At 39.9% G+C, this 22,595-nt stretch overlaps 6 protein-coding genes across 8 annotated transcripts in view; 4 read left to right on the top strand and 2 right to left on the bottom strand.

Moving 5' to 3' along the window:
* LOC136418748 (uncharacterized) overlaps nt 1-22,595 on the bottom strand; it is a 130,672-nt gene that overhangs the window by 9,776 nt on the left and 98,301 nt on the right. The window lies entirely within an intron of this gene.
* boss (bride of sevenless) lies at nt 146-3,727 on the top strand. The gene is made up of 4 exons (XM_066405013.1): nt 146-946; nt 1,770-1,933; nt 1,984-3,299; nt 3,354-3,727. The coding sequence occupies exons 1-4, from the start codon at nt 339-341 to the stop codon at nt 3,546-3,548; spliced, it is 2,283 nt and encodes a 760-aa protein (XP_066261110.1). The 5' UTR covers nt 146-338; the 3' UTR covers nt 3,549-3,727.
* LOC136418806 (synaptic vesicular amine transporter-like) lies at nt 4,045-7,014 on the top strand. Its single transcript, XM_066405023.1, has 7 exons — nt 4,045-4,394; nt 4,446-4,715; nt 4,763-5,026; nt 5,079-5,351; nt 5,400-5,534; nt 6,562-6,797; nt 6,853-7,014. Exons 1-7 carry the CDS (start codon nt 4,217-4,219, stop codon nt 6,943-6,945), a joined length of 1,449 nt encoding a protein of 482 aa, XP_066261120.1. The 5' UTR covers nt 4,045-4,216; the 3' UTR covers nt 6,946-7,014.
* LOC136418750 (doublesex- and mab-3-related transcription factor dmd-4-like) lies at nt 8,052-16,960 on the bottom strand. Of its 3 annotated transcripts, none has more exons than XM_066404924.1 (4): nt 16,945-16,960; nt 9,586-9,779; nt 8,683-8,960; nt 8,052-8,608 (listed from the first exon to the last, which is right to left on the bottom strand). In XM_066404924.1, exons 2-4 carry the CDS (start codon nt 9,748-9,750, stop codon nt 8,272-8,274), a joined length of 780 nt encoding a protein of 259 aa, XP_066261021.1. In that variant the 5' UTR covers nt 9,751-9,779; nt 16,945-16,960; the 3' UTR covers nt 8,052-8,271. The 3 variants fall into 3 exon arrangements, with proteins under 3 accessions (XP_066261021.1, XP_066261019.1, XP_066261020.1); XM_066404922.1 differs by lacking the exon at nt 16,945-16,960 and adding an exon at nt 10,908-11,081; XM_066404923.1 differs by lacking the exon at nt 16,945-16,960 and adding an exon at nt 10,966-11,078.
* On the top strand, nt 11,114-14,305 carry LOC136418715 (sodium channel protein Nach-like). Its single transcript, XM_066404882.1, has 8 exons — nt 11,114-11,282; nt 12,321-12,485; nt 12,550-12,886; nt 12,937-13,048; nt 13,095-13,371; nt 13,821-13,874; nt 13,934-14,125; nt 14,190-14,305. Exons 1-8 carry the CDS (start codon nt 11,114-11,116, stop codon nt 14,303-14,305), a joined length of 1,422 nt encoding a protein of 473 aa, XP_066260979.1.
* LKRSDH (lysine ketoglutarate reductase/saccharopine dehydrogenase) lies at nt 17,061-21,798 on the top strand. The gene is made up of 14 exons (XM_066404957.1): nt 17,061-17,232; nt 17,285-17,654; nt 17,705-17,962; nt 18,259-18,402; nt 18,457-18,648; nt 18,908-19,224; nt 19,280-19,350; nt 19,877-19,992; nt 20,049-20,284; nt 20,344-20,594; nt 20,691-20,914; nt 20,971-21,234; nt 21,283-21,459; nt 21,521-21,798. The coding sequence occupies exons 1-14, from the start codon at nt 17,164-17,166 to the stop codon at nt 21,634-21,636; spliced, it is 2,805 nt and encodes a 934-aa protein (XP_066261054.1). The 5' UTR covers nt 17,061-17,163; the 3' UTR covers nt 21,637-21,798.

The raw sequence follows: 22,595 nt of genomic DNA, 5'->3' as shown, positions 1-22,595 counted from the left end.
GGGCAAGTACCGAAGTTATGAGAAGTGGGTCTCATTATGGGCTTTTAGGTCCCTGGTTCTAATACATTTTAAATCTGAGGTGGACGAAAGCTTGATAATTCACGTGGCGATCGAGTTAACGAGGCGGTAAAGCACGCTCCGTAATAAAATTCTTCAGAGTTTTCTCTACAAATAAACCCCAAGGCCAGTTGGCGCTCACCCTTATAGAGGGAAGCCCATCAGCTTAATAGTCTCCGAAGTCTATAAATACAAACACTGAACAGTCCTTCAAAAGTGCGATGTTTGAATATATTGTTCAGCGATGCTTGACGATGAAATAAATTTAAAAATCGTCGCACATGCTGTCATCGTGTAGCAAGATGAACACCAAATTTTCCACCATGCTGTACATAAAAATCCTACCACTTTTGCTCATAAGTTCTGGTTGTGAAGTGCGAGCTCAATATTCCACAAATCAAAGTAGTAGTGCCGGCGATGAATTAAGTGTGACTGTGATCTTCAATAGTGATAGTTGCAAGAAGTTAAACCCCTTGAGCTACAAAGAAACAACGATCACGGAAGCTGCGATATGGGTGGCTGACAGAATAAACTTCTTGGAAGTCCTGAACCCCCTGAGACTGGGACTGTCCATACATCATTCGTGCTCAGAAGTAGAGTTTCTCAAGACGATCTTCGAGGTGTTTAAAAGTCCTACGTATAACTTGGGAGTTGCAGTGATAAATCAGCCCAGTGATAGGGAGACAAAGTTTAGTGGGTTGTTAGGGGTGAAAATGAGGAGGAGGAGACAGTTGAATGAGTATTTGATTAAAGCAACAGTTCGGTTCCTGAGAGCGATGGGATGGAAGGAGAACGTTACTTTAGTCGCTAAAAGCGAACTGATACTCGACTCCTTTTACTCGAATGTGAAGGAGGAAAGGATTTGCATCAGGAGATGTTACCTATACGAGTAAGTGGTTCATTTATATAAACGCTGAATGATAAACCTGACATCAGATTCGTCATTTGTGAGTGTCAAGGATCTTTATGGGTAAAGTTCAGCCGTGCAGATCGCCACGCGCGCGGTTAAACTCTTTTCCAGCCAGCGAGCGGCAAAGTAGTATTACTACAATCTAAAACCAGCACTACTTTATCGCACGTGTGCCTTAATAGTTATTTACATAACACGCGAAGAAAATTAATGTACGAGCGTCAAGGATTGCGCTCGACCCGCAGGCGAGGGCGGCAACCACGAAAACCCGAGATCCCCAGGGTCGGGGACCCTTGCAAATTATGTGCCCCATATTTTTCACACGATCATAGACACTAAAAATACGGAAAAAATGAAAAAAATTACCCAAACGTGTGGGAATCTAAACCACGTGTTAAACGCACACGCGTGTTAGGTCAATCGCTAACACACTTTCCTCGGGTTGACAAAAGAGGTTACATTTTAATGACACAACGCAGGTTATAAAGTGTCACTTTTAATGCCTAGTGACGATTTTACTGTCCTAGCATTAGATATGACCTTTTGCAGTTTGATATTTTGTGTCATTATCACCTTTCACGCAATCATAACCGGAGAAAAACGGATCAATCAGTAACAATCGGGCATGCAAAAATCACGTGCAAAAACGTAACTTTACTGCCTTAGTCCACAGCCTCGTCTTCCACTCGCCTAGGAATATCGCTGCGGCAGTAAATCAGCTACTGTTTCGCCCTGTAAAATAACCAATTATTTTAACCACCCACGGCACAATATTAAATTATGTTTGGTGTTTCTCTTTCAGCGATCCAAGGTTAATAGCCTTGAATACAACCGGTGAAAATCCGCTGGTGTTTTTTGGAACCGCATCGGACATTAGTCAGTTTGTGGCTAATGACACACATTTAGATGAGAGATTTACCGCAAATACTATTTTATTTGTTCCGCTAAATGGAGACGTACCTTTAGGTAAAATTATGCCATTGGATTGTCCACGCAAGTAGTGTGTATAATTTTAGGCCTTCCTGAAGAAAGCTTCGTGATTTTACCGCCTCATACCCTGCCTGGGAAAAATAGTCATAAAGTTTTCCCCACGCCACTGTTGCTGGAAATTGCAGCTCCAATATTGAGCTTTGCTATGGAAGCGAAGAGTTCCATTACGACAAATTGCAACGAAACGGCCCACAAAATCAGTTGCATGAGGGCTAAGCAAATGAACATGCTGCACCTCTTACCATTGATTTCCCCGAAAGAGACACTCGGAGCTTTGAAAATTCTTCCACTAGAGGAGCACTTCGTTTACAATATTTTTAAAGTCGAATCTCCATTATCAGACGAATCCTTCACTAACATCTACTTAAGGCCTTTCCGGAAGCTGTACTCATACAGCTTGTTCTTCGATAACTTGACCCTGCTCGATGAATCTTTTGAACCACCGTACTATAACAATTCTGAAGTAATTCAAAACGATATAATGTGCGCAGATTTAAGGAAGAATGGCAAAGAAATATTTTGGAACTCGTTGGTGACATTCAGGGACGTTTCGTGGATCTACGCCTTTCTATCGCTATCTCTCCTGGGGGTAATTTTCTGCGTTGCCATCCTGATATTCTTGCTGATAGCAATATTCCAAAGAAGAGTTCTTGAAGGCAACCCCTTAATGACTCTGCTCCTGCTCTTCGCGGTAATGCTCGTTTTCTGCTCAATCCTGCCGTTCAGCATTGAGCCCACAAAGTCGACTCATAGAGTCCTTTGCCAAGTAAAAGCCCTGACTATAACTCTAAGTTATGCTGCTGTGTTCTCACTCCTGCTATCCCGAAGCATCGTGCTGAGCTCCGCCGCCAAAGAAATCGGTTTCATGTCACACATAGCTGGTCAAGTGCAATCGTTCCTTTGTCTCTTCATAATTGGAGTTCAAGCAGCCTTAAGTTTGCAAGTCTTCGGGACTTGCGACGGGCTATTTGTTAAGGGCTTCGATTTCCTCTACCTCATGTCCTATAATACAATACTTTTGATTATATTAGTCTGCCTGACTCCTCTGATCTACAAGAGTCAAAGAAATTACAGAGAAGGGAAGTACTTCACAATCGCCATAGTTTTAATAGCCACTGTGTGGTGTGTATGGCTACCCGGCTTCGCCACCCTCGGCAGTGAGTGGAAGGAAATGATGGTTTGCTTAGGACTGGTTTCAACGGGTGCAGTTTGCCTGGGAGTTATATTTATACCCCGGACTTATTTAATGACTATAGCTGCCGAGAGGGACAAAATTACAAGCGCGCTTCCTTCTCTGACTACTGCTACAAGTGCCATGGATCTATACAGAGCCCACCCACAGGTCTGCTCAAGTTTGACCATCAAAACTTGTCATAAGAATGTTTGATTTTTACAGCCTATTTACGACTGCATTAACATAGCAGCGGTTAACGCGGCTACAGTGGCCAGGGCCGGAGTCACCCCCAGTGCACCGGAGAGGACCAACCTTCAGCAACCGGACCTGTATTCGTGCCCTGCGTTGCCTGAAGATATTGATTTCGAGTTGTGTTGTGATTCGCCTACTAATCCAGACAAAGTTACACGTTTTTAAGGCTGATTAAAGAAGAAGTTAAGAAGTAGGGGAGGAAGAATATTAGTGTGAACTGCCTTTGTCATGTGCCTTTCTAAGGAGAGATGTGGACCTTTAATTTTAGCTTGTAGGTAGTGTTATACGTAGCGTGATGAATTATGTGTGAAATAACTTTAAATATATAAAATTATCTGAAAAAATCTTTAACTTTTAACAGATAAATGAACAGCAGTTTGTCCTGGGACATTTCCTCAAAATAGCATGTGTGTCCTGAAATTTGTCGCGGTACTTTTGAATCGCCCTGTATACGGGGCGCAACTAGAAAAAGTTCGAATGTCTGCTCTTTTCTTCTTATTGTGTAACTCGTGTCACATTACGAGACCTCGCGTCGCTTTTCCCGCAGAATCCCACTCGTTACACAAAATCCCACATTTCCTAATAGTTTGCATAAATAGTTATTATCACTTCTTTACATCTAAATTTCGCAAATTTTGCAAAATAAAAAAGAGAACGAGAAAACCGAGAATTCACCTGAACACTTCAACCTCGTTGCTTCAAATAAATTGATTACGATACGCGTGTGTCGCAGGGCGATAACGAGCCCTTAATAGAATACCCAGTCAAGCTGCAAAACGCCTCGAAAATCTTATTATCGTTGCCATACAATAAATGAGTTACAGAACGACCATATGCTACACTTTTACTTTAAAGGGAAACACAGTTCGATTGAAACTCAGCTACAGTCAAGTGCTGAGATGTTCCCTTTGGACATGGTAAATTTGAATCTCTTGAACGATGGCAGGTTTGTGGTTTTCGTGGTTGTTTATATGATGTTCCTGTTGGATAATGTTCTATTGACAGTAGTAGGTAAGCAGCATTTATTGTTTTTTACGAATGAACCATTCCTTGCCATTTCAGTCCCAATAATACCCGATTATCTCTTCTCAAATATCCTAAACTATTCAAACTTGAATGTGAGTCATAGCAGGTACGGTCCTGCCTCTCTAAGCCCCCTTCAACGCAAATATGAGACTCTAGAGAAAGATAATGGACCTTTAGGTGCTTTGCTAGCCTCAAAGGCTTTTGTTCAATTAGCTTTTACCCCTGTGATTGGCTACTTGACACAAATCGTAGATTGCAGCATTCCTCTGCTTCTTGGGTCTTGCAACATGCTGGTTGCAGCAATGCGTAAGTCGCTTCCTCTAAACGTCGCCAGTAGCTTTATTTTTATCTAGTGTTTGCCTATGGAAATTCCTATGGAGTTCTGATACTGGCCAGAGCTTTGCATGGAAGCTCTTCGGCTGCTGTTGCGGTCAGCGGCATGTGCCTTTTGGCCAAAAACGTACCCAGAAATTCAAGGAATCGCTTGATGCCTCTTGCCTTCGGAGGAATCGCCCTGGGAGTCCTAATTGGGTACCCACTCGGGGGGGCTGCCTATCAGCTGCTAGGCAAAACTGCTCCCTTTATGTTCATTGCTATCTTCATTATACTCAGCATTGGTCGGATATTAAAGACATCTTCCCAAATTTTGTAGTAATTAGGGTGTTTCAGTGCTCCAAGTTATATACCTGAAGGCAACTTCTGAACCTCAAGACCAGAACACCAAAGAAGGCAGCTATGATCAGTGGCTAATTCTCTTAAAGGACAAAGTTACAGTAATTTCAGGTCTAGCTATATGCATCTGCACTTCGTCTATGGCAGTTTTGGAACCATGCGTCCCAATGTGGTTGTTGGTGCACATGAAGCCGCGTCCCACCAAGTGGCAGTTGGGCGCTGTGTTCATTCCAGATAGCTTGGGATACTTTATAGGATCTCATTTCGCAGGTTTGAGGACCCGAAAGTAAAGAGGAATCATTTACCTATTTTTTGCAGGTCTTCTTCCCGTGCAACCATGGAGAATTGCCATAAGCGCAATGGTTGTGTCCGGACTCAGTTGCTGTTACTTGCCATTAGCCAACACTATGTCGCAATTAGCTATTCCTCACCTTGGCTTGGGTTTAGGCGTGGGTGAGTAGTATACAAGGTGCCCCATATTGCCGCGACAGTTTTGTTGAAGGAATTTTTAAATACATCACTTCCCAATTGAAACGGAAATGGTGAGATTTTCACGAAAATTGTGATTGGGAAGAGTTTTCTCCTTGCTCCTCGGAAAGAATGGCTTCGTTGTGACATACGAATCGCCTCAAAATCGTAACAAACCTTAAACACTAAAACCTCAAACACTCCAAACTATTGACAAATTGCCTCGAATGTTCCTGTGAAATTCTGCCAATATTGCACCAAAATCTCTAAAAAACCTGTCTCTAACTTCGTTAATAATTCCATGGAAATCCTCGAAACCTAACTCTGATAAGGAATCTCGGGAAATGTAAAGATCTCGTAAATTCTCAAAATGCCTTCCAGCAATTCACACGTTCAGCTCATTTGAAATAGAAATAACCATACAAGAAAATCCAATCACGTTGTAAATGGACTTATTAAAACATTATGCAAATGGCTTTTAGAGAAACTTGTTCTAGACCTGAAATAAGGTGGGTTCATTCATTACAGGTTTCATTTCAATCTACCTGGTAGATGTTTTATTACAAGACGTGACAAAACGTGCTTTCGTACTCTGATAAAAATCATGTGACTATCTGTATCCATGTGATTCTAAGCAATTCAGAAGTAAAAATTGGCCCGAATCCAGAAAATCACTTCCATCGCCGTCGCCATTGAGAGATCTACTCGTGTTACGAAGCATTCAAATTGGGCTAGAGATAAAGAGACATTTGGCCCAAGGATATTTGCAAATAAGAGGAGTTTTCCCTAAGAATGATGTGAATAAGTGAATATTTAATGAAGTTGCTGAAAATGCCAGTCTGCGCCCACATAAAACCGTCAAGGAACACCGAAATCAAACCAGCGATTCACTAGATACATAATTCATTAGGATTTTTATCACAACCTCATTTCCGCTTCCATTTCAATTGTGGATTATTGTGGCAATTTTTTTCTTACGTTCAACCAATTATGAATTTCAAGGTCTTTTTAGGTGCTGTAGACGCTTCTCTGGTGCCCCTTTTAGCCAACTTTGTAGACAACAAGGGGAGCGCTCAATACGGTCCTGTATACGCCTTTCAGCAGGCCGCCGTTGCTGTTGCTTACTCTTTTGGGCCCCTGCTCGGTGGTCAAGCCGTGGAACTTGTGGGATTTCCTTGGTTAATCCGACTGGTTGGATTCCTGAACTTGATGTTCTGTCCCTTGTTGTTGGAGATTGAAGGCCAAGACGTACTAACAATGGTTTGATGTCAAACAAAAAAAATCTCGCTGTGATAACTTTCAGGGCCAAAGGAAGCCGCTTTTTACTAAAGCAGCAATGCCATCATACTCGACTTTAGAGTCGATCAATAGTTCCACCGAGGAACGTGCCAAATAGAGTCATCGTTCGCATACTTGTTTTTAGTTATAGTAGTCCAATAAAGACACGCCCCCTCAGGGGATTTTTCACTTTACGTTGTTTGTATAAGAATGGTCCATTTCTCCCTCAAGTGGCCGAAATTTGATGTAATAAAAGTCGAAGAGTAAACATCTTTCGGCTGCAAAACCATCCTAATTCGATTATAGTGCGGTAGGTAACCCCCAGGAAATCTGATATCTTTGTTTGGCTTGGAAGTTAACACTGATTCTCGCCGTATTTACTTATCATTCACTTGGGTTTATATGAATTCTGTTCTTAGCGGATTTCGGTGGATGCCCTTTGAATAATAAAAAAGCTTTCAAGGATTTTATTGTAGATAGGAAGGTCGGAACCATGTTTAAGAAAAGTAAGCACTGGGGTAAGGAGATGATTGCTTAGAATTTAAGATTTTCTTTGCATTAATTAAGATTTTGATTATCGCACAAATATAATATGAAAAAGTTACTTCTATTCAAAAATGCCCCAAATTACGTTTAAAAGTAGCCCGAAATTTATTGAATTTCAAAGCATTTGTCCGCCATTTTGTACAGAATTTATATATGACATCAAGGCTGTAGTATTTGGTGTTTGCTTATTAAATGGATGTCGCTACCCTGGGAAAGTTGACTTTGTGTAATGATTATGTAAAAAATTTTATAACAAAAATGGTTTACATGTGGTTTTGTTACTTTACGTTTCCTCTAAAAAAAGTATTTTTTTAACTCAATTTGAAAATAAACGCAGACGTTCGGCAGGAGCCTCAGGAGTAAAATGAGTGAAATAATGTTCTTTCGAACTTTCGAATTACCTACGCCGATAGCTTCAGTTCAACTTTACAGCCCCAAGTACTTCGCATGTAGCTTGAAAATGAGCAGTAACGTACAAAAGGGGCGTTTGAGGGAGCAGCAACCTCAAAATAGACATAAAACTCTTAAAACAGTTACAATTTATCCTTTATTTTTTAATATATTATATATATAATATATATTTATTATCTGAGTCTCAATGCTCCTCAACTTTTATACCTCAAAACTCATCCTCAATTAACTCGAAATGAAACAAACAAGTAAGTAAATCTACTCCGACATTTATTTGTGATTACATTCTTTGGCACAGTAATATCACGTAGCTACCACACTTAGGGCCAGTATATCAAAGTCCAGGTAACTTTACCAGAAGGATAATTTCCATAGAAATTATGAAACAACGGCACGGCATTGGCCAGTTTCCTGGATGCTATGGAAATAATCTTCCAGGGAAAATTAACACTTTGTTCTATTAGCCCTTAGCAGAATAGCTCATCACCTAAGGCCTACTATCTACCGAGCTATACAAATTATGTTTGCACTGATCACAATCACAAAAACCGGGGACGTATACTGGATTTCTGATCACCGGCTTAGGGAACAAAGGAAAAAATGGATAAAAACTGAAGACCTCACTAGAAATCATTGGAACTGTAGCTGCGTGCATCCCTACATAAGCAGAAGGCTTTGAAGGGTTCTTGGAAGGCGGAGTTACAGGCTTAAAGGCTGAAGAAGATTCTTCTTTGGTGCTGCTTGAATCCGAGTCATTTCCACATATGGCTTTATGTTTGTTTAAGTTGAAATGCTCTATGGCTTTAAGAAGGTCGTGGTTGCATCTAAAAGCATGGACAGCTTTATTGATAACCTCTTTGCAATTTCCCATTTGATCAAAAGAAATCCCATGAAATACCTTTTCAAAACAAGCTCCAGCACTGCTCTCTTCTTATTTGGAAACAACTTTGCCAGCATTTCAATAGAAGCCGGGCTAACCGTCACATCTTCCTTACTCTGATCTTGAGGTACCTTCTCCAATGCGGGAGGATCATCGGGAGAATCCGACTCTGGAGAAGTGACTTGCATGCCGTAAATGCGACCTGGAGGTAGGTAATCGTACGTGGTACCACTCTCCGCTGACGCTAAATGAAGAGCTATGGCGTCTTCTGCTGCTTGTTGCCGTTTTAATGCTACCTATAATGGTGAAACCTGAGATAGAGATTTTATCTAAAGGATTTAAAACGGGTTTCCGAGTTGGCAATTATTACTGATGTACCCTTGTTTGGAAATGGACACTGTGTACACTTTTCTAATGGAATATCGATCAAAAGCTCTAGAGAGATGTCGTTCGAGAATAGGAATTGTATTACAAATGAAAATAACACATTTTGCTGCTTAATACTGACAAACACGATAAACTTTATCTTGGAGGATAATCTTATGAAAAGAAACTTATTTTATTACGAGCATAACCGATACTTTATGAGAAGAACATACAGGGTGCTCTACACACGCATGTAATCTCTCCTTAAATTTGCACAGTACATTTAGAAACACTCTGTGTAGTATGTTTATATGCCGCCGGTAATGCTGAGATTGGTAAACATTTTCAACATTTACTTCACTGATGCCGAAAGTTTTTGAATAATTTTCCCAAAAAATTAACGAATTTTCAAAGCTCCGTATCTTCAAACCTAATGGTGAGAACAAAGCACTATAGGGAAACACAAAAACATTTTTCAATGAGATGTCACTCCCCATTGTTTTTCCGTTTTTTGGACCACCCTGTATATTACATTTGCAAATAAAGGTCATTTACTTGTGCAGCCATGATTCTCTGTCTCTCTTTTATTAGCCCGCACTTGGCACAGGCACAAGACTTGTAGATGCATTGTTTCTTGTGGCCTCTTAAGGTAGATATCATCCCGTGGTTCCTACATCTGGCACATTTTGGAACTCTCGCAGATCTACTGTTTGTTAGCATCCCAGTTGTTCGGTCAATAATCTTCAAGCCTAAAAGAGGAACGTAAAAATCTTCACTTGCAGTATTTCTAGCGATAGAAAGAATTAACGGTGATTTATGATGAGATTTGGAAATCCCAATTTTCAACATTCACAAAGAGGAGCTTTTTTATTTCTAAATAATCTAAACGGACTCTGTCTGCCACCCACATATGTCAATATCTTTATACATGATCTTGAATTGTAATTGCGAAACCTCAAGTTATCATTAGGTAGCCTTCAGGTAAGATTTTTATAATTAGTTTAGGACCAGTTCTTCAGTACCCAGTTAGGGAGCGACAGTTGTCAGTTGGCAATTAACTACCAAATCAAGTGTTTTTCAAACTCAGGTTAAAGCTTAACCAACGTCTGAAGAAAGGGTCGCTACATAAAACACCTCCGCAGTAGATAGAGACACAGATATCAAACAACAGAACCAAAAACCTGATTAACTTGAAGGTCTTCGTAGACAATTTAAATGAAAAGCGAAACGTGTTTTCGCAAGCCAAAAACAAATTGAGGGTTGCTAGTGGTCGAGCGAAGGCGGGAAATGACTTGCTAGCTAACTCCCGCGTCTTCTAGAAATGTAAGTTAGTGTGGAAGTGCAACCCACGCAGAAGCGTGAGAAAATCGCCTAAACTAAGCCAAAAGTGGGAAGACCTTTAAAAATGGTTAGTCGTCTATATTATTTTGTAGATCCAGCGTGAATGATGAGCTTATCATTCACTCTCGAGGGAACTCGTTTCTTAAAATATATATCTTCAAGTCCCCGCAAATTCCTTTACGGAATTGAATCTCGGTACCGGGTGGCAAAAAGGTTACGCTCCTTTAAGGGGATCTTTATCCGCTGGCCTGAAAACCGCCAAGGATTTGCTTAAATGCGGGCGTCGCTAAGGAAATTATTTTTCAAAAAAAGATTATTTTTCGTTATTGTAGAAAAAATTATTAAAACATAATTTAAGAACGGATTTGTAGGCATAAATCACCTTTAGTGACTTTTGGAGAAATTGAATACAAAAGAGAATAAATAAAAAAATTAGACAAGAAAAACAAGGGGTTGCAATTCGAATTTGATGGTTTGCAAAGAATATGGGATATGAAATCATAAAATATCTCCAAGTATTATACACAAGTACTTACAAATTAGGGTTAGAGTTCACCGCTTTAAAGACTAGTTTCTGGACCAACTTTCACTCACTTGAAGTTACCACACGAAAGCACCCCTGCACCTTTATGCAAAATCACTCCCCATGCACAATATGTAACTTCAATAATCAAAACCCGAAGTGAAACAAAAACTTCTTAAAGAATACAAGTATAGAACGATACTGAACATGTTTTCGGTTATGACAAGATACAGGACCAGCTTCCCCATCCGGCCAGTGGCAGATGGTCTAGCCCAGATCCATCCCAACACATTCCCTCCTTCCAATCAGATTTCGGGAATGCCCGCAATTCCCGCCTCTTCCAGTGACGACATCCTGGATAAAGTCGGGAAACACTCTTGCCAAAATGGCAACTCTAAATAAAAGTTTGAGTTTTGGTTTGTTTTTTATACGCTAATTGATGCTGACGTTCGGTAATTTGGGTCAGATTCGTTGAGAATAATGGAGTTTAAATATTTACACGGTGGGTATGTAATAATAGCTGGTTATTGTATTTTTTACTTATGTGTTCGTTTATTAATTGCGAAGTGTGGTGTAAATATTGGAAGTAAAGGACTTTCAACAAGTTCTTTAGTTCAGTGACGAGTTCTATTTTTTACCAGGCCATTACCAGAGCTTTTTCGTGCATTTTAATTACAGAAGCGAGGTGACCTTGAAGGCACCAGCAAATTTTTCCATGTGAGCGTGCGGTATTATCACTTTGTCGCACGCATTTGCGAGCGGCAAATAGCAATTTATCTGACGTGCACGCATGCAGCATTTTTTTATTTTGGACACCCAGTAATAACGATGTATTTTTTGCGAGCGTCGCTTCACACACAATTTCACGTGTGTGGGAACGTGGATCGTTATTTTCGGAAAAAAACCTGCTGGTTCTAGATCGACCTCTAAGGGCTTGACATGTGGTACCTGCTGTGGCGTTAATATCGTTACAGTTGCTAGGACCTGTACCTCACACGCTGCCAAGACATGTACTTTAATGATGGATTTAAGACCGTGGTAAATTATTTTGTCATTCTAATTCAATATTTATGGCTAAGCACCATTTGATGGTTTTTAGGAGATTCCCCGAAAACAGGTAATCCCATAGTTAGTTCGCTGAAGACCGTAGATAACAAAATTGACCATTAAAAATGAATAAATCGTCTTTATGCTATTTCACAGAGAATAGCTGCATGGAAGATATCGGATTATCGATGAGCCGGTTTGATGAGCATTTCCATAGAACTCCTAGTTGGTTAAGGCCAGTTGGTAAGCATCCTCATGAGGCGCTCTGCAAGAAAAAATAAATCTTTCTCTTCCAACTGCGCCCATTATTGCTATTTGGGCTGCAATTATGTCAAAGAGTTTCACTCTAGGAGTTCCATTCATTGCTTGAATTACGCAGTAAATGGCCGGCACCGGGTCGAGAAAGTCTTTTGGACAGTTGTACTTTTAGTGAGTTTCAGCTATGGTTGGTACTTCAATGTGCTGTCTATAAATCGATACTGGACAAACCCGGTGATGATATCTATCGAACGGGATCGGTTTTCGTGGTCGACCCCTTTGCCTGGTAACTGCGGATTCTCCCAAGGTTTATCATGTAATTTTTAATAATAAATATTGTTTTAATTTAGCTGTCACCATCTGCCCTTTGGAGAATATCGACGAGCAACAGCTAGAGCTGGTGCTTGCGTCGAGAGCTCCTAAAAATATTACCAAAATGAGGAAATTTTTATCGTCATTGTTTTATGCAAACTTGTCGAACCTTGGGACAATTTTGGAGGACGCGGATGGGGAAATTGAGCCGGAAGAATACGTTTCTACAATTTTAAATTTACAAAAAAAATCGATTGCTGCAGTGATGGCCTCTGGACAGTGGCTAGATCCCAAGGAAGGGCTCCACCAAATAATCACCGAGATGGGGATTTGTTACTGCTTTAACTCCCATTTGGCGCTTCACTTCTCTCTAGAGTAATCATGTTGAAATTGAAAACTTACAGGCGAAATGAAGTTTATTTCAGGTATTGGAACGCAAGCGAAAGGAGAATTTTGCCAGAGGTTCCAACCTTCGACCTTCATCCACTTGATGGAGAGAATTTCGCCTATATAGCAAACATTACAACCAGTTTCAATGTAATTTAAAAAAAAAGACTCTTAGAAACCAACAGCAACTTTTTAGGTATATTTTCACGGGGCCCATGAAGTTCCAGACGTGCGACGGACACCAATATTCATGGCTAAGGATTGCTTGATGCAGGTTTACTTCGAGGCTTTGAGCATCATCAGCAGTGACGATACCAAGGCCTTAACAATCAAGCAAAGGAAGTGCCGTTTCTACCACGAAAGCAATCTGACTCACTTTCCCGTTTATTCGTACATGTTATGTCGAATGGAATGCAGGATACAACTTAGTTTGCAGCTTTGTGGCTGCGTACCGCATTTTTACAGGAACCAAAGTGAGGGTTTAATCCGCATATTTCAGAATCAAAATACGTACGTAGGTGTTCGTTTGTGCAGAGTTCAGGTCCGTATCGGTGATTTTTTGGGAAAAAATCTGAAAATGTAACTCCCCCATCATTTGTGATGTGCTGGGTACAGAAAGGAAAAAATTTGAGACATGCGTCCAGGATAAAAGTTCTGAGCAAAATAACGGACAAGTCCGGCTCTGTAAAAAGTTCTCTAATGTCCTTTGCATTCAGCCACAGATACTATGCCGACATGATATTTATTCACAGAAAATCCTTTAAAGAATCAGATTAGGACTGGGGTCCCATTTTAACCCTGAAACTGAAACAGAAATACTTTCAGGTTTTCAGGGTTGTCCAAAAACCTACAATTCTCAAGTTTGAGTTTTCAATTAGACCTCATGGACTCGCCCAATAACGATGAATTTCCTTGTTTTCAGAATTCGAGAAAATTTGCGACAGTGCAGGACTCCGCTGTCTATCTCAAAACCAAGGTACCCACCACACAGCAAGTACCATTTTTATAAAAAGTTATATTAATATCGAAAATCAGATCAACTGATATCGCTGGAACCCAGTGGACAACCATGCTACTGTGAAGCCAATTGCGAGGAAGTCAACTATGTTCTTGAAGATGTAGATACACGTGTTTGGTTCCTGGGATCAAATCTCCAGTACGGATTGAGAAAGTTTCCAGAAATGAGGTTCAAAAGGGTCGTCATATTTAAATTTTATGATTTGTTAGGTAGAAGAACTTATTTATATATTTAATGCGCCTTTTGACCATGTAAGTATATTCTGATTTGCAGTGTACATGGGAGGAGTGGGTGGGCTCTTTCATGGTGCCAGTGTTCTGTCCTTCATAGAATTATTCTATTATTATACATTGAGATTTTTTTGGTCTGTATATAAGAAACAACATTAATAATTGATTATAGATAATTCATAATAGTGTTTTGTTATTTATATAGCAATGTTATGTTGAAAATAGTTAAATGTGACACAAGAGACCCGAAATCGTTTACATTAGTATGGTTTTTAAAAGTACTCGGAAGGCCCGGAGAGTTTGTCCATCAAAATGGGACAAAAATTACCTAAACAATAATATGTAAAGCTAAAATATAAAAAAATATGGCCAGCAAATGCTTCGTGTTTAAGATACAGGGTGAGAAAGGTTGAAAACCGTGGTTTATATTAAATTTAAAATAAAATCTTAATCTGAGGCAAAAATCTACTCCTTAATTTTCTCTCTCACTTCGGTCATACTTTTTTTTAACATTTGAAAACGGCTCACCAATATAACTAACATCTGATGGACTTTTCAGGGAGGGTCGGAGTAAAAACAACGAAAAAAACGAGATCAAAAAGCTTCGCGTCATAATTTACAACTATTTCAATTGGGATTAAGCAAAGAGGAAAAATACAATAAAAAAAAGGAATTTCAGGTTTTTTTGCCAAATCAGTGGCCTAACAGGTGAACGCACTGTTCTCACATGTTTCAAAGTAGATTTCTAAGAAATTTTTCGTCCAGCTTAAATTCGTGTTTTTAATCAGACTTTTACCCAGAGAATGTTTTAAATCTGACTAAAAAACAAATAAATGAGGGCGGCTTGAACCTCGGCATAGGTGTAGAGTAAAATCTGGGTGGTCTTAAAAAGACATGTGTTATGCAACAAGTTAATGGACTTGTGTTTGTTTAACGAATTCTGACAGTAATACGTCACATATCGCTCACGATGCTTGTTTGCCGAAGGTGTAAATCCGCCATCTAATTTAAAAACGGTTGATGCATTTACGTTTTCCGCTCTTTTGCTACTCAAACTTTGTTACCACAAGTTTATTTTCGAGTCGGAATCGGATTCAAATATTTACCGGCAGACTTGTTTAGATTTTTGTTTTTTTTTTTTTTCAATACACAGCCATCAGTCTACAGGAAATGCAAAGAGATAAACAAACAGAAGGCGGTAAACAGACGGGCTAAGAGAAGAATTAGAAAGTGGTAAATTTTTCGTAATATAGGGGGAGGAGTGGCATTAGCGGCCAGACAGCTTGGGCACATCAAACGCGAAACGTGGTGTAATTTCTGCGAAGAAATCTTAATAGGAATGCAGATCAGCTAACGCTTTCACACGAGAACTTTATGAGAAAATAAAATGAGAGGACAGGGGGAATTGAAGAAACACTAAGACAAGAGGACAGGGGGGATTGAAAAACACTAGGACAGGAGGACAGGGAGAATTGAAAAACACTAAGACAAGAGGACAGGGAGAATTGAAAAACACTAAGACAAGAGGACAGGGGGGATTGAAAAACACTAGGACGGGGAAGAATTGAAAAACTAAAACAGGAGGACAAGAGGGAGTTGAAGAAAAACTAGAACAAAAGGGCAGGGAGAATTGAAAAACACTAAGACAAGAGGACAGGGGGGATTGAAAAACACTAGGACAGGAGGACAGGGGGAATTGAAAAACACTAGGACAGGAGGTCAGGGGGAACTGAAAAACACTAAGACAAGAGGACAGGGGGGATTGAAAAACACTAGGACGGGGAAGAATTGAAAAACTAAAACAGGAGGACAAGAGGGAGTTGAAGAAAAACTAGAACAGAAAGGCAGGGGGAATTGAAAAAACACTAAGATTAGAGGACAGGGGGGATTGAGGAAAAACTAAAACAGACGGAACATGTAGACGACATTTCGAAATAACTCAAAACGTTCGGAAGCAAAGACTGCGGAAAATGTGAATACTCTCATTGTTTAGACGTCGATATTTCACGTAGTAATCTTAAAAATTTGAAAAGGAGCCCTAAAAGCGTACAGAGAGTTCAATTTAAAATAAAATGTTGAATTCCGTGTTACTTTTCGAGCGACCCCTTATATTTAAAATTATTCTCAGCCTATGCTTCTTGTACTTCAACCGTTCTTCTATCTCTACAAGGTTACGAGACAATTGCTGACCGAGAAAATTTGGGACACCCTGTCCAAAGCAGGACTTCTTGGTACAACGTTAAACTACCTCAAGTTCGTGCGCATGAACACTTCTGCTGATTTTTCCTGTGGAAGTCTTAAAATTCCCTGAACAACATCGTGCAGCTCCTCAACTTGGCGATTTAATGACACTCTTGTAATTTCGTTTCTATCTATCTAAAAAGCAAATAAGATTTTAACCAAGTGCGCACTGTCCATCATGGTCCTGGACCCACGTTTACATTACATCGCTGGCTAATTGAACGCTGAACATCTGTTAAATTGATTGGAACTCTCAAAAAACGGCACCATGACACTTCCTATTTAAATTAGGCACAATGTAAATTATTTTTCTGAGTATTTGATATAGATACGAGGCAGAAATAAAACAAACAAAAGTCCATTAAAATTCCTGATGCTCTTCCTGGCTACATATGGTACATTTTGTATATCAACTTGGCCCGCACAGGATATTCGATTCTGTTGGGTAGATCGCATGTTTTTTAGTGTTTGAGTCTTTAATTAATTAGGCTACCCTGCTTTCACAACGAAAAAATTCCACTATATCACAATCACAAAGCAACAAAGCAGCTACTTACGTGTGTACGATAATGGTGATTAACAAATCTATGTTTACAGTTGACCATTAACTGAAATATTAAAATTGTAGAGATAAGTGCATCGCTACATTGATTTGAGATTTAGTTTATCGAAGATGCCCCCCGAGTTCATTAAGAAAATTAGTGATCGAGCTCTGTGTTTTAGACTAAAGAAGAAACCTTTGAAATAACCTTTTTCTGTGCAAATCCGCAAGGAAAATGTTGAGGGCGCGGAGTGTTTTGGCAAAAAATGCCGCCCACCTGCAGACGATCCAAAAAAAGGGCTTTGTAAGTGTTAGAACCCGTCTGGCCGTGGGTGCTTGATTAAGCTTCATTTTAGGCAACAAAAAACATCGTAGCTATCAGAAGAGAGGACCAGAGTGTCTGGGAAAGACGGGCCCCCTTCTCCCCCTCCCACGTCAAGAAATTGGTAAAAAAGGGCGTGAAGGTCATAGTGCAACCCTCCAACCGAAGGGCTTACCCTATGCAAAACTACCTGAACGCAGGAGCTGTGGTTCAGGAAGATATCTCTGAGGCCAGTGTGATTTTCGGAGTCAAACAAGTCCCAATTGACCAGCTTATCCCTGAGAAAACATACTGTCTGTTCTCGCATACCATCAAGGCCCAAGAGAGCAATATGGCACTGCTGGACGCCATTCTGGAGAAGAGAATAAGATTGATCGACTATGAGAAGCTGATGGACGAAAAAGGTTCGTCTGCTGAATGTTAAGCCAAACTGTCGATTTTAGTCCAATTTTAGGGCAACGCGTAGTGGCATTCGGAAAAATGGCCGGAATAGCCGGAGTGGTCAACATCCTCCATGGAATGGGTTTGCGGCTCTTAGCACTGGGTCATCATACTCCTTTCATGCACATTGGTCCGGCGCACAACTACAGAAATACCAGTATGGCAAGGCAGGCGGTAAGAGATGCTGGATATGAAATTGCCTTGGGGCTTATGCCCAAATCCGTCGGACCTTTGACCTTTGTTTTCACCGGTTCAGGAAATGTTTCCCAAGGTGAGATGACAATAGCTTACTCTCAACCATAATAATTGAATTGCACTCAATTGAAAACGACATAAGCATGGTTCTGCAGAAAAACACATTTAAAATGGCAATCTGATATCGCCCAGTATATACAAGGTTTATCAAAAGAAGCCATCAGAATTCTTTAAAGTCTAAACTTATTCTTGAACTCCAAATTGCGCAACTTGGCCCCAATTTAACCCCCTCGAATATTTTATGACTACCGAGATCCCCATGATTGAACTCCAGAACCGAACACCCTGTATACTGCTCACTAATTTCCGCAGGATCTCAAGAGGTGTTTCAAGAGATGCCCCACGAATACGTCACTCCAGATATGCTAAGAAAGGCTGCAGAGCATGGCAGCCTCAATAAAGTTTATGGTTGTGAAGTGAGACGTAGACACTATTTAGAAAGGGCCGATGGGGGAGGTTTGGAAGTTCTTCATTTGCACGTCTTTAAATTAAAGCGGTTTGTTGCATTAGGGTTCGATAGGGCTGAATACGAGGACCACCCCGAGCGATATGTGTCAACCTTCAGCAAGAAAATAGCCCCCTATGCTTCTGTAATCGTTAATGGAATTTATTGGGCAGTGAACAGCCCTAAGCTGTTGACCATCCCCGATGCTAAGTATCTCTTGAGACCTCCGCATACGCCCTGGCTGCCGACCTCTATAGGTAAATAATTCAGTAAAAGAAAAATTTCTACTACTTACTTGCAACACAGAATATGCTTCATTTGAGGGAAAGAAAGAATTTACTTCTCATATTATTAATCAGTCTTGCCATACAAGGAAGGGAAATGCTGCTTTTTAATATGTCAATAGAATATTGGTAATAGTCTACCATTGGTGGAAAGGGCCCTCCGCTATATTACTCGAGAGAGCAAAGCCACACTTTCCTCCTTTGATATGTAAACAACTATTTACAACTTTAGGAGCGCCAGCTTTGCCGCACAGAATGTTGGCCATATGCGACATATCAGCGGATCCAGGGGGATCAATCGAATTTATGAACGAATGCACTACGATCGACACCCCCTTTTGTCTGTACGATGCAGACAGAAATAAAGACACGAAGAGTTTTAACGGTCCAGGTGTGTTGGTGTGCAGTATAGACAATATGCCGACGCAAATTCCCAGGGAAAGCACCGATTTCTTTGGGGACCTGCTGATGCCATTTACTCAAAACATCATACAATCTAATGCACAGGAGCCGCTGGAGAAACATGAATTTAATCCTATAGTTCATGGCGTACGAATGAAGGTGATTGAAAATTTTAAATCTACTTTTTGTAAATATGTTGTAGGCAATAATTGCGAGCAATGGCAAACTCACACCGAACTACGAGTATATTCAAGAATTGAGGAGGCTGAATGTGTAAGTTCCATGGAGGGTTAGTGGTGTACAAAATCTAAAGGCAAACGTGCATTTAAAATATTAAGCATATCTCTCACCGTTTCGAAGATCTGAATATGAATACGGCAAGACATCATTAGCTACTTAGTAAATTAACATACAGGGTGTTCCATCGTGTAACGTTATTGTTTAAAAAATGAATCTAGCGTGCGCTAAGAGCGTGTGGCTTTACCGCACGCATTTGCAAGCTGAAAGTGGCACAGTGCCGCACTTTGTTGTCTTCTGTACGTTAAAACGTGCATATACCTCGCCATCTCGGAATATTGGCGTGTCTTTGTAATTTTCTCCCTTTGACCATGAAAATGTTATCTTATGATATATGTTATTTATTGCTTTATTTTCGTGAAATTAGTACGCTTCGCGTGTGACAATTTAAAATGTACTTACTGAATATCTTATCTGGCCGTACTCTGGCATTATCAAACGAAAATATCGTTTTGAAACAAAACGATGAACCACCAGTATTTCCTAATGGTTAACTTAACAGAACCCGGCATAAATCCACCCTGGAAAGCAACGACATGGACAAAAACGTCCTTATCTTAGGAGCAGGCAGAGTGGCGTCTCCGTTAGTGGAATACCTGCATAGAAGTAACGATATTGGTAGGGCCAACCAGTAGTTTTACCCACTCTCCCACATAAAAAGATACTTTTTCTAGGAATCACAATTGCATGCGAAAACAAAGACCTCGGCGATAACATAGCCAGAACCTATCCAGGGGTTGAAAGTGTCTATCTCAACGCCTTGGATGCCAATGAATCTACACTGACTGAACTGATCGATAAAGCTGACGTGGTGGTTTCAATCCTGCCAGCTAACTTACATCCGAGAATAGCGAAGTCTTGTATTAACCAGAAAACTCACATGGTAACGGCGAGTTACATGAGCAATGAGGTGTGCGGGAGCTTACCAAGAGAGTGTAAAATGTTAATTAACAAATTGTAATCGATTAGATCAAAGTTTTGCATGAGCAGGCCTGCAATGCAGGAGTTACAGTATTGAATGAGGTAGGTTTAGATCCAGGAATTGACCATCTTCTAGCCTTGGAGTGTATCCAAGAAGCCCAGGATCTAGGGGGCAGGATTACGTCGTTTGAGTCCTTTTGCGGAGGTTTGCCCGCTCCGGAATTTAGCGCTAATCCGCTAAGATATAAATTCTCGTGGTCTCCTAGAGGGGCCTTATTGAACACCTTGTCTTCAGCTAGGTAGGTGTTCCGCTTTAATGTCCCATACATATAGTTATTTCCGTTATTACATTTGTTTTACGCATTTGTGTATAATGGTAGTTTTTTCCTCTAAAGGTACATTCGCAAAGGTCAAATTGTGGAAATCAGCGGCGGAGGGGAGTTGATGAGGGCCACGAAGTCTTTAGATTTCCTTCCAGGATTTAACTTGGAGGGGTTCCCAAATAGGGATAGCACAATCTACGGAAAGCTTTATGGTATTGAAGAGGCTAACACTATTCTTCGGGGTACTATAAGATACACCGGATTTTCGCAATCTGCACGGATACTGCAGTTCTTAGGTAAGTGACCCTAATTTAACAAGGCGAATAAAGAAATTCAAATGAATTTGTTCCAGGTCTGTTGGATACAGAACCCCATCCATCGCTCCACCCCCAAGGCCCCGATACCACTTGGAGGCAATTGATTTGCATTCTTCTTGGTTTAGAAGATTCCAATATATTTTACCACAATCTCACTAATAACATTTCTGAAAGGACTGGAAATGATTATGCGGTAGATGTCTTAGAAGAACTCGGTCTCTTGGAGGAAAAGAAGGTGGTTAAATGTGGAACCCCTCTAGATACATTAACTTATTATTTGTCTTCAAAATTAGCGCTTGGTGAGGTTATTTATTCCTTTTAAATTGGTCTTAAAATATGGATTACAGAGAAGAATGAAAGGGATATAGTGATACTCAGACACGATATCGGAATCAACTGGCCAGATAACAGGAAAGAAATTCGAGGGGTGAATTTTGTGGTTTATGGAGATAGTAACGGACATTCGGCTATGGCCAAGACTGTAGGATATCCTGCGGCAATTGCTACCAAGATGATATTGGATGGTACTAGATTATGAAAATTGCTTCATTTTTGTTTATTTAAATATTAAATTTATGCTTTTAGGAGAAATTCAAGAGAGAGGTACAATTCTTCCATTTGCACCAGAAATTTATCGAACAATGCTTCAAAGACTGAGAGCGGAGGGGCTTAATAGTTATGAGACCTCAAAGTTTCATTAATTACTTTGCAGTATAAAGGACGATCGGTAAAAAAACTTAAGTGGCGTTAAAATTTCATCAAGTTCACCTCCTACTGCGAGATGCTTATTCAACAATCCCCCGTCATTTATAACTATTGTTGTGTTGATCAGACATTAAGCAAATGTGAAAATGTGTTTATGTTGTTTAGAAGCTTAAGGTGCTCTTAAATAATGATATTTCACATAATCAGTAAAATATGTAAACAAAATGTTTTTCTAATAAATTGATAAAAGTTTTGTTGAATATTTAAAAATGAAGGTCTTAATTTGAGATAGATTATTTAACTTTATCAAATGTAGTGGTGTTGACTATTCCTAAACAATTTTCTAAGAAACCACACAGATTACATTTTATAAAAATGCATCAGTATGCCGTCGTTACTTACGTCACTTCTTATTTGTGACTGATGCGCTATCTATAAACCATGCACAACACTGATTACTAAACAGGCACAGCTTTCTTCTATCACACAATGCTTAGTTTTGCCACTCACGCTTCTATGACACCACAAAAAAACTACAGATTTCTTTTCGTGGAAAAAGGTGATTTACTTTAGTGGCTTATACGTGCCGCCACATCAAAACATTTTTAATAAAATGGTGGAAATGTGGTGACTTCGGGTACCAAAAACTTTATTCTATATGACCGTAACTGTATAAAGAGCCCAAATTAATCAATAGGCGAATCAAAAAGTTAGGTTCAAAGGTCCACTGAAAACATAGCACGTACATTTTTTCCCGAAAATGATTGACCTTATAAATGAAGACCGTATATACAAAATAATTTCATAAGACAAAATGCACTGTTGCCTTTTTAGCTTCATGGCCTGTTCAATAATTGTTGTTTGTTAAATACTAGTTGACATGAGTGGAATTTGCTCATGTGTGACATCATATCAGCTGTTGTCTGATTTGCCCACTAACCTAAATTTCTGTTTC

This window comes from Euwallacea similis, chromosome 37 (assembly GCF_039881205.1).
Source record: "Euwallacea similis isolate ESF13 chromosome 37, ESF131.1, whole genome shotgun sequence".
Classification (NCBI taxonomy): domain Eukaryota; kingdom Metazoa; phylum Arthropoda; class Insecta; order Coleoptera; family Curculionidae; genus Euwallacea; species Euwallacea similis.
This window is presented reverse-complemented; position numbering and strand designations above follow the sequence as displayed.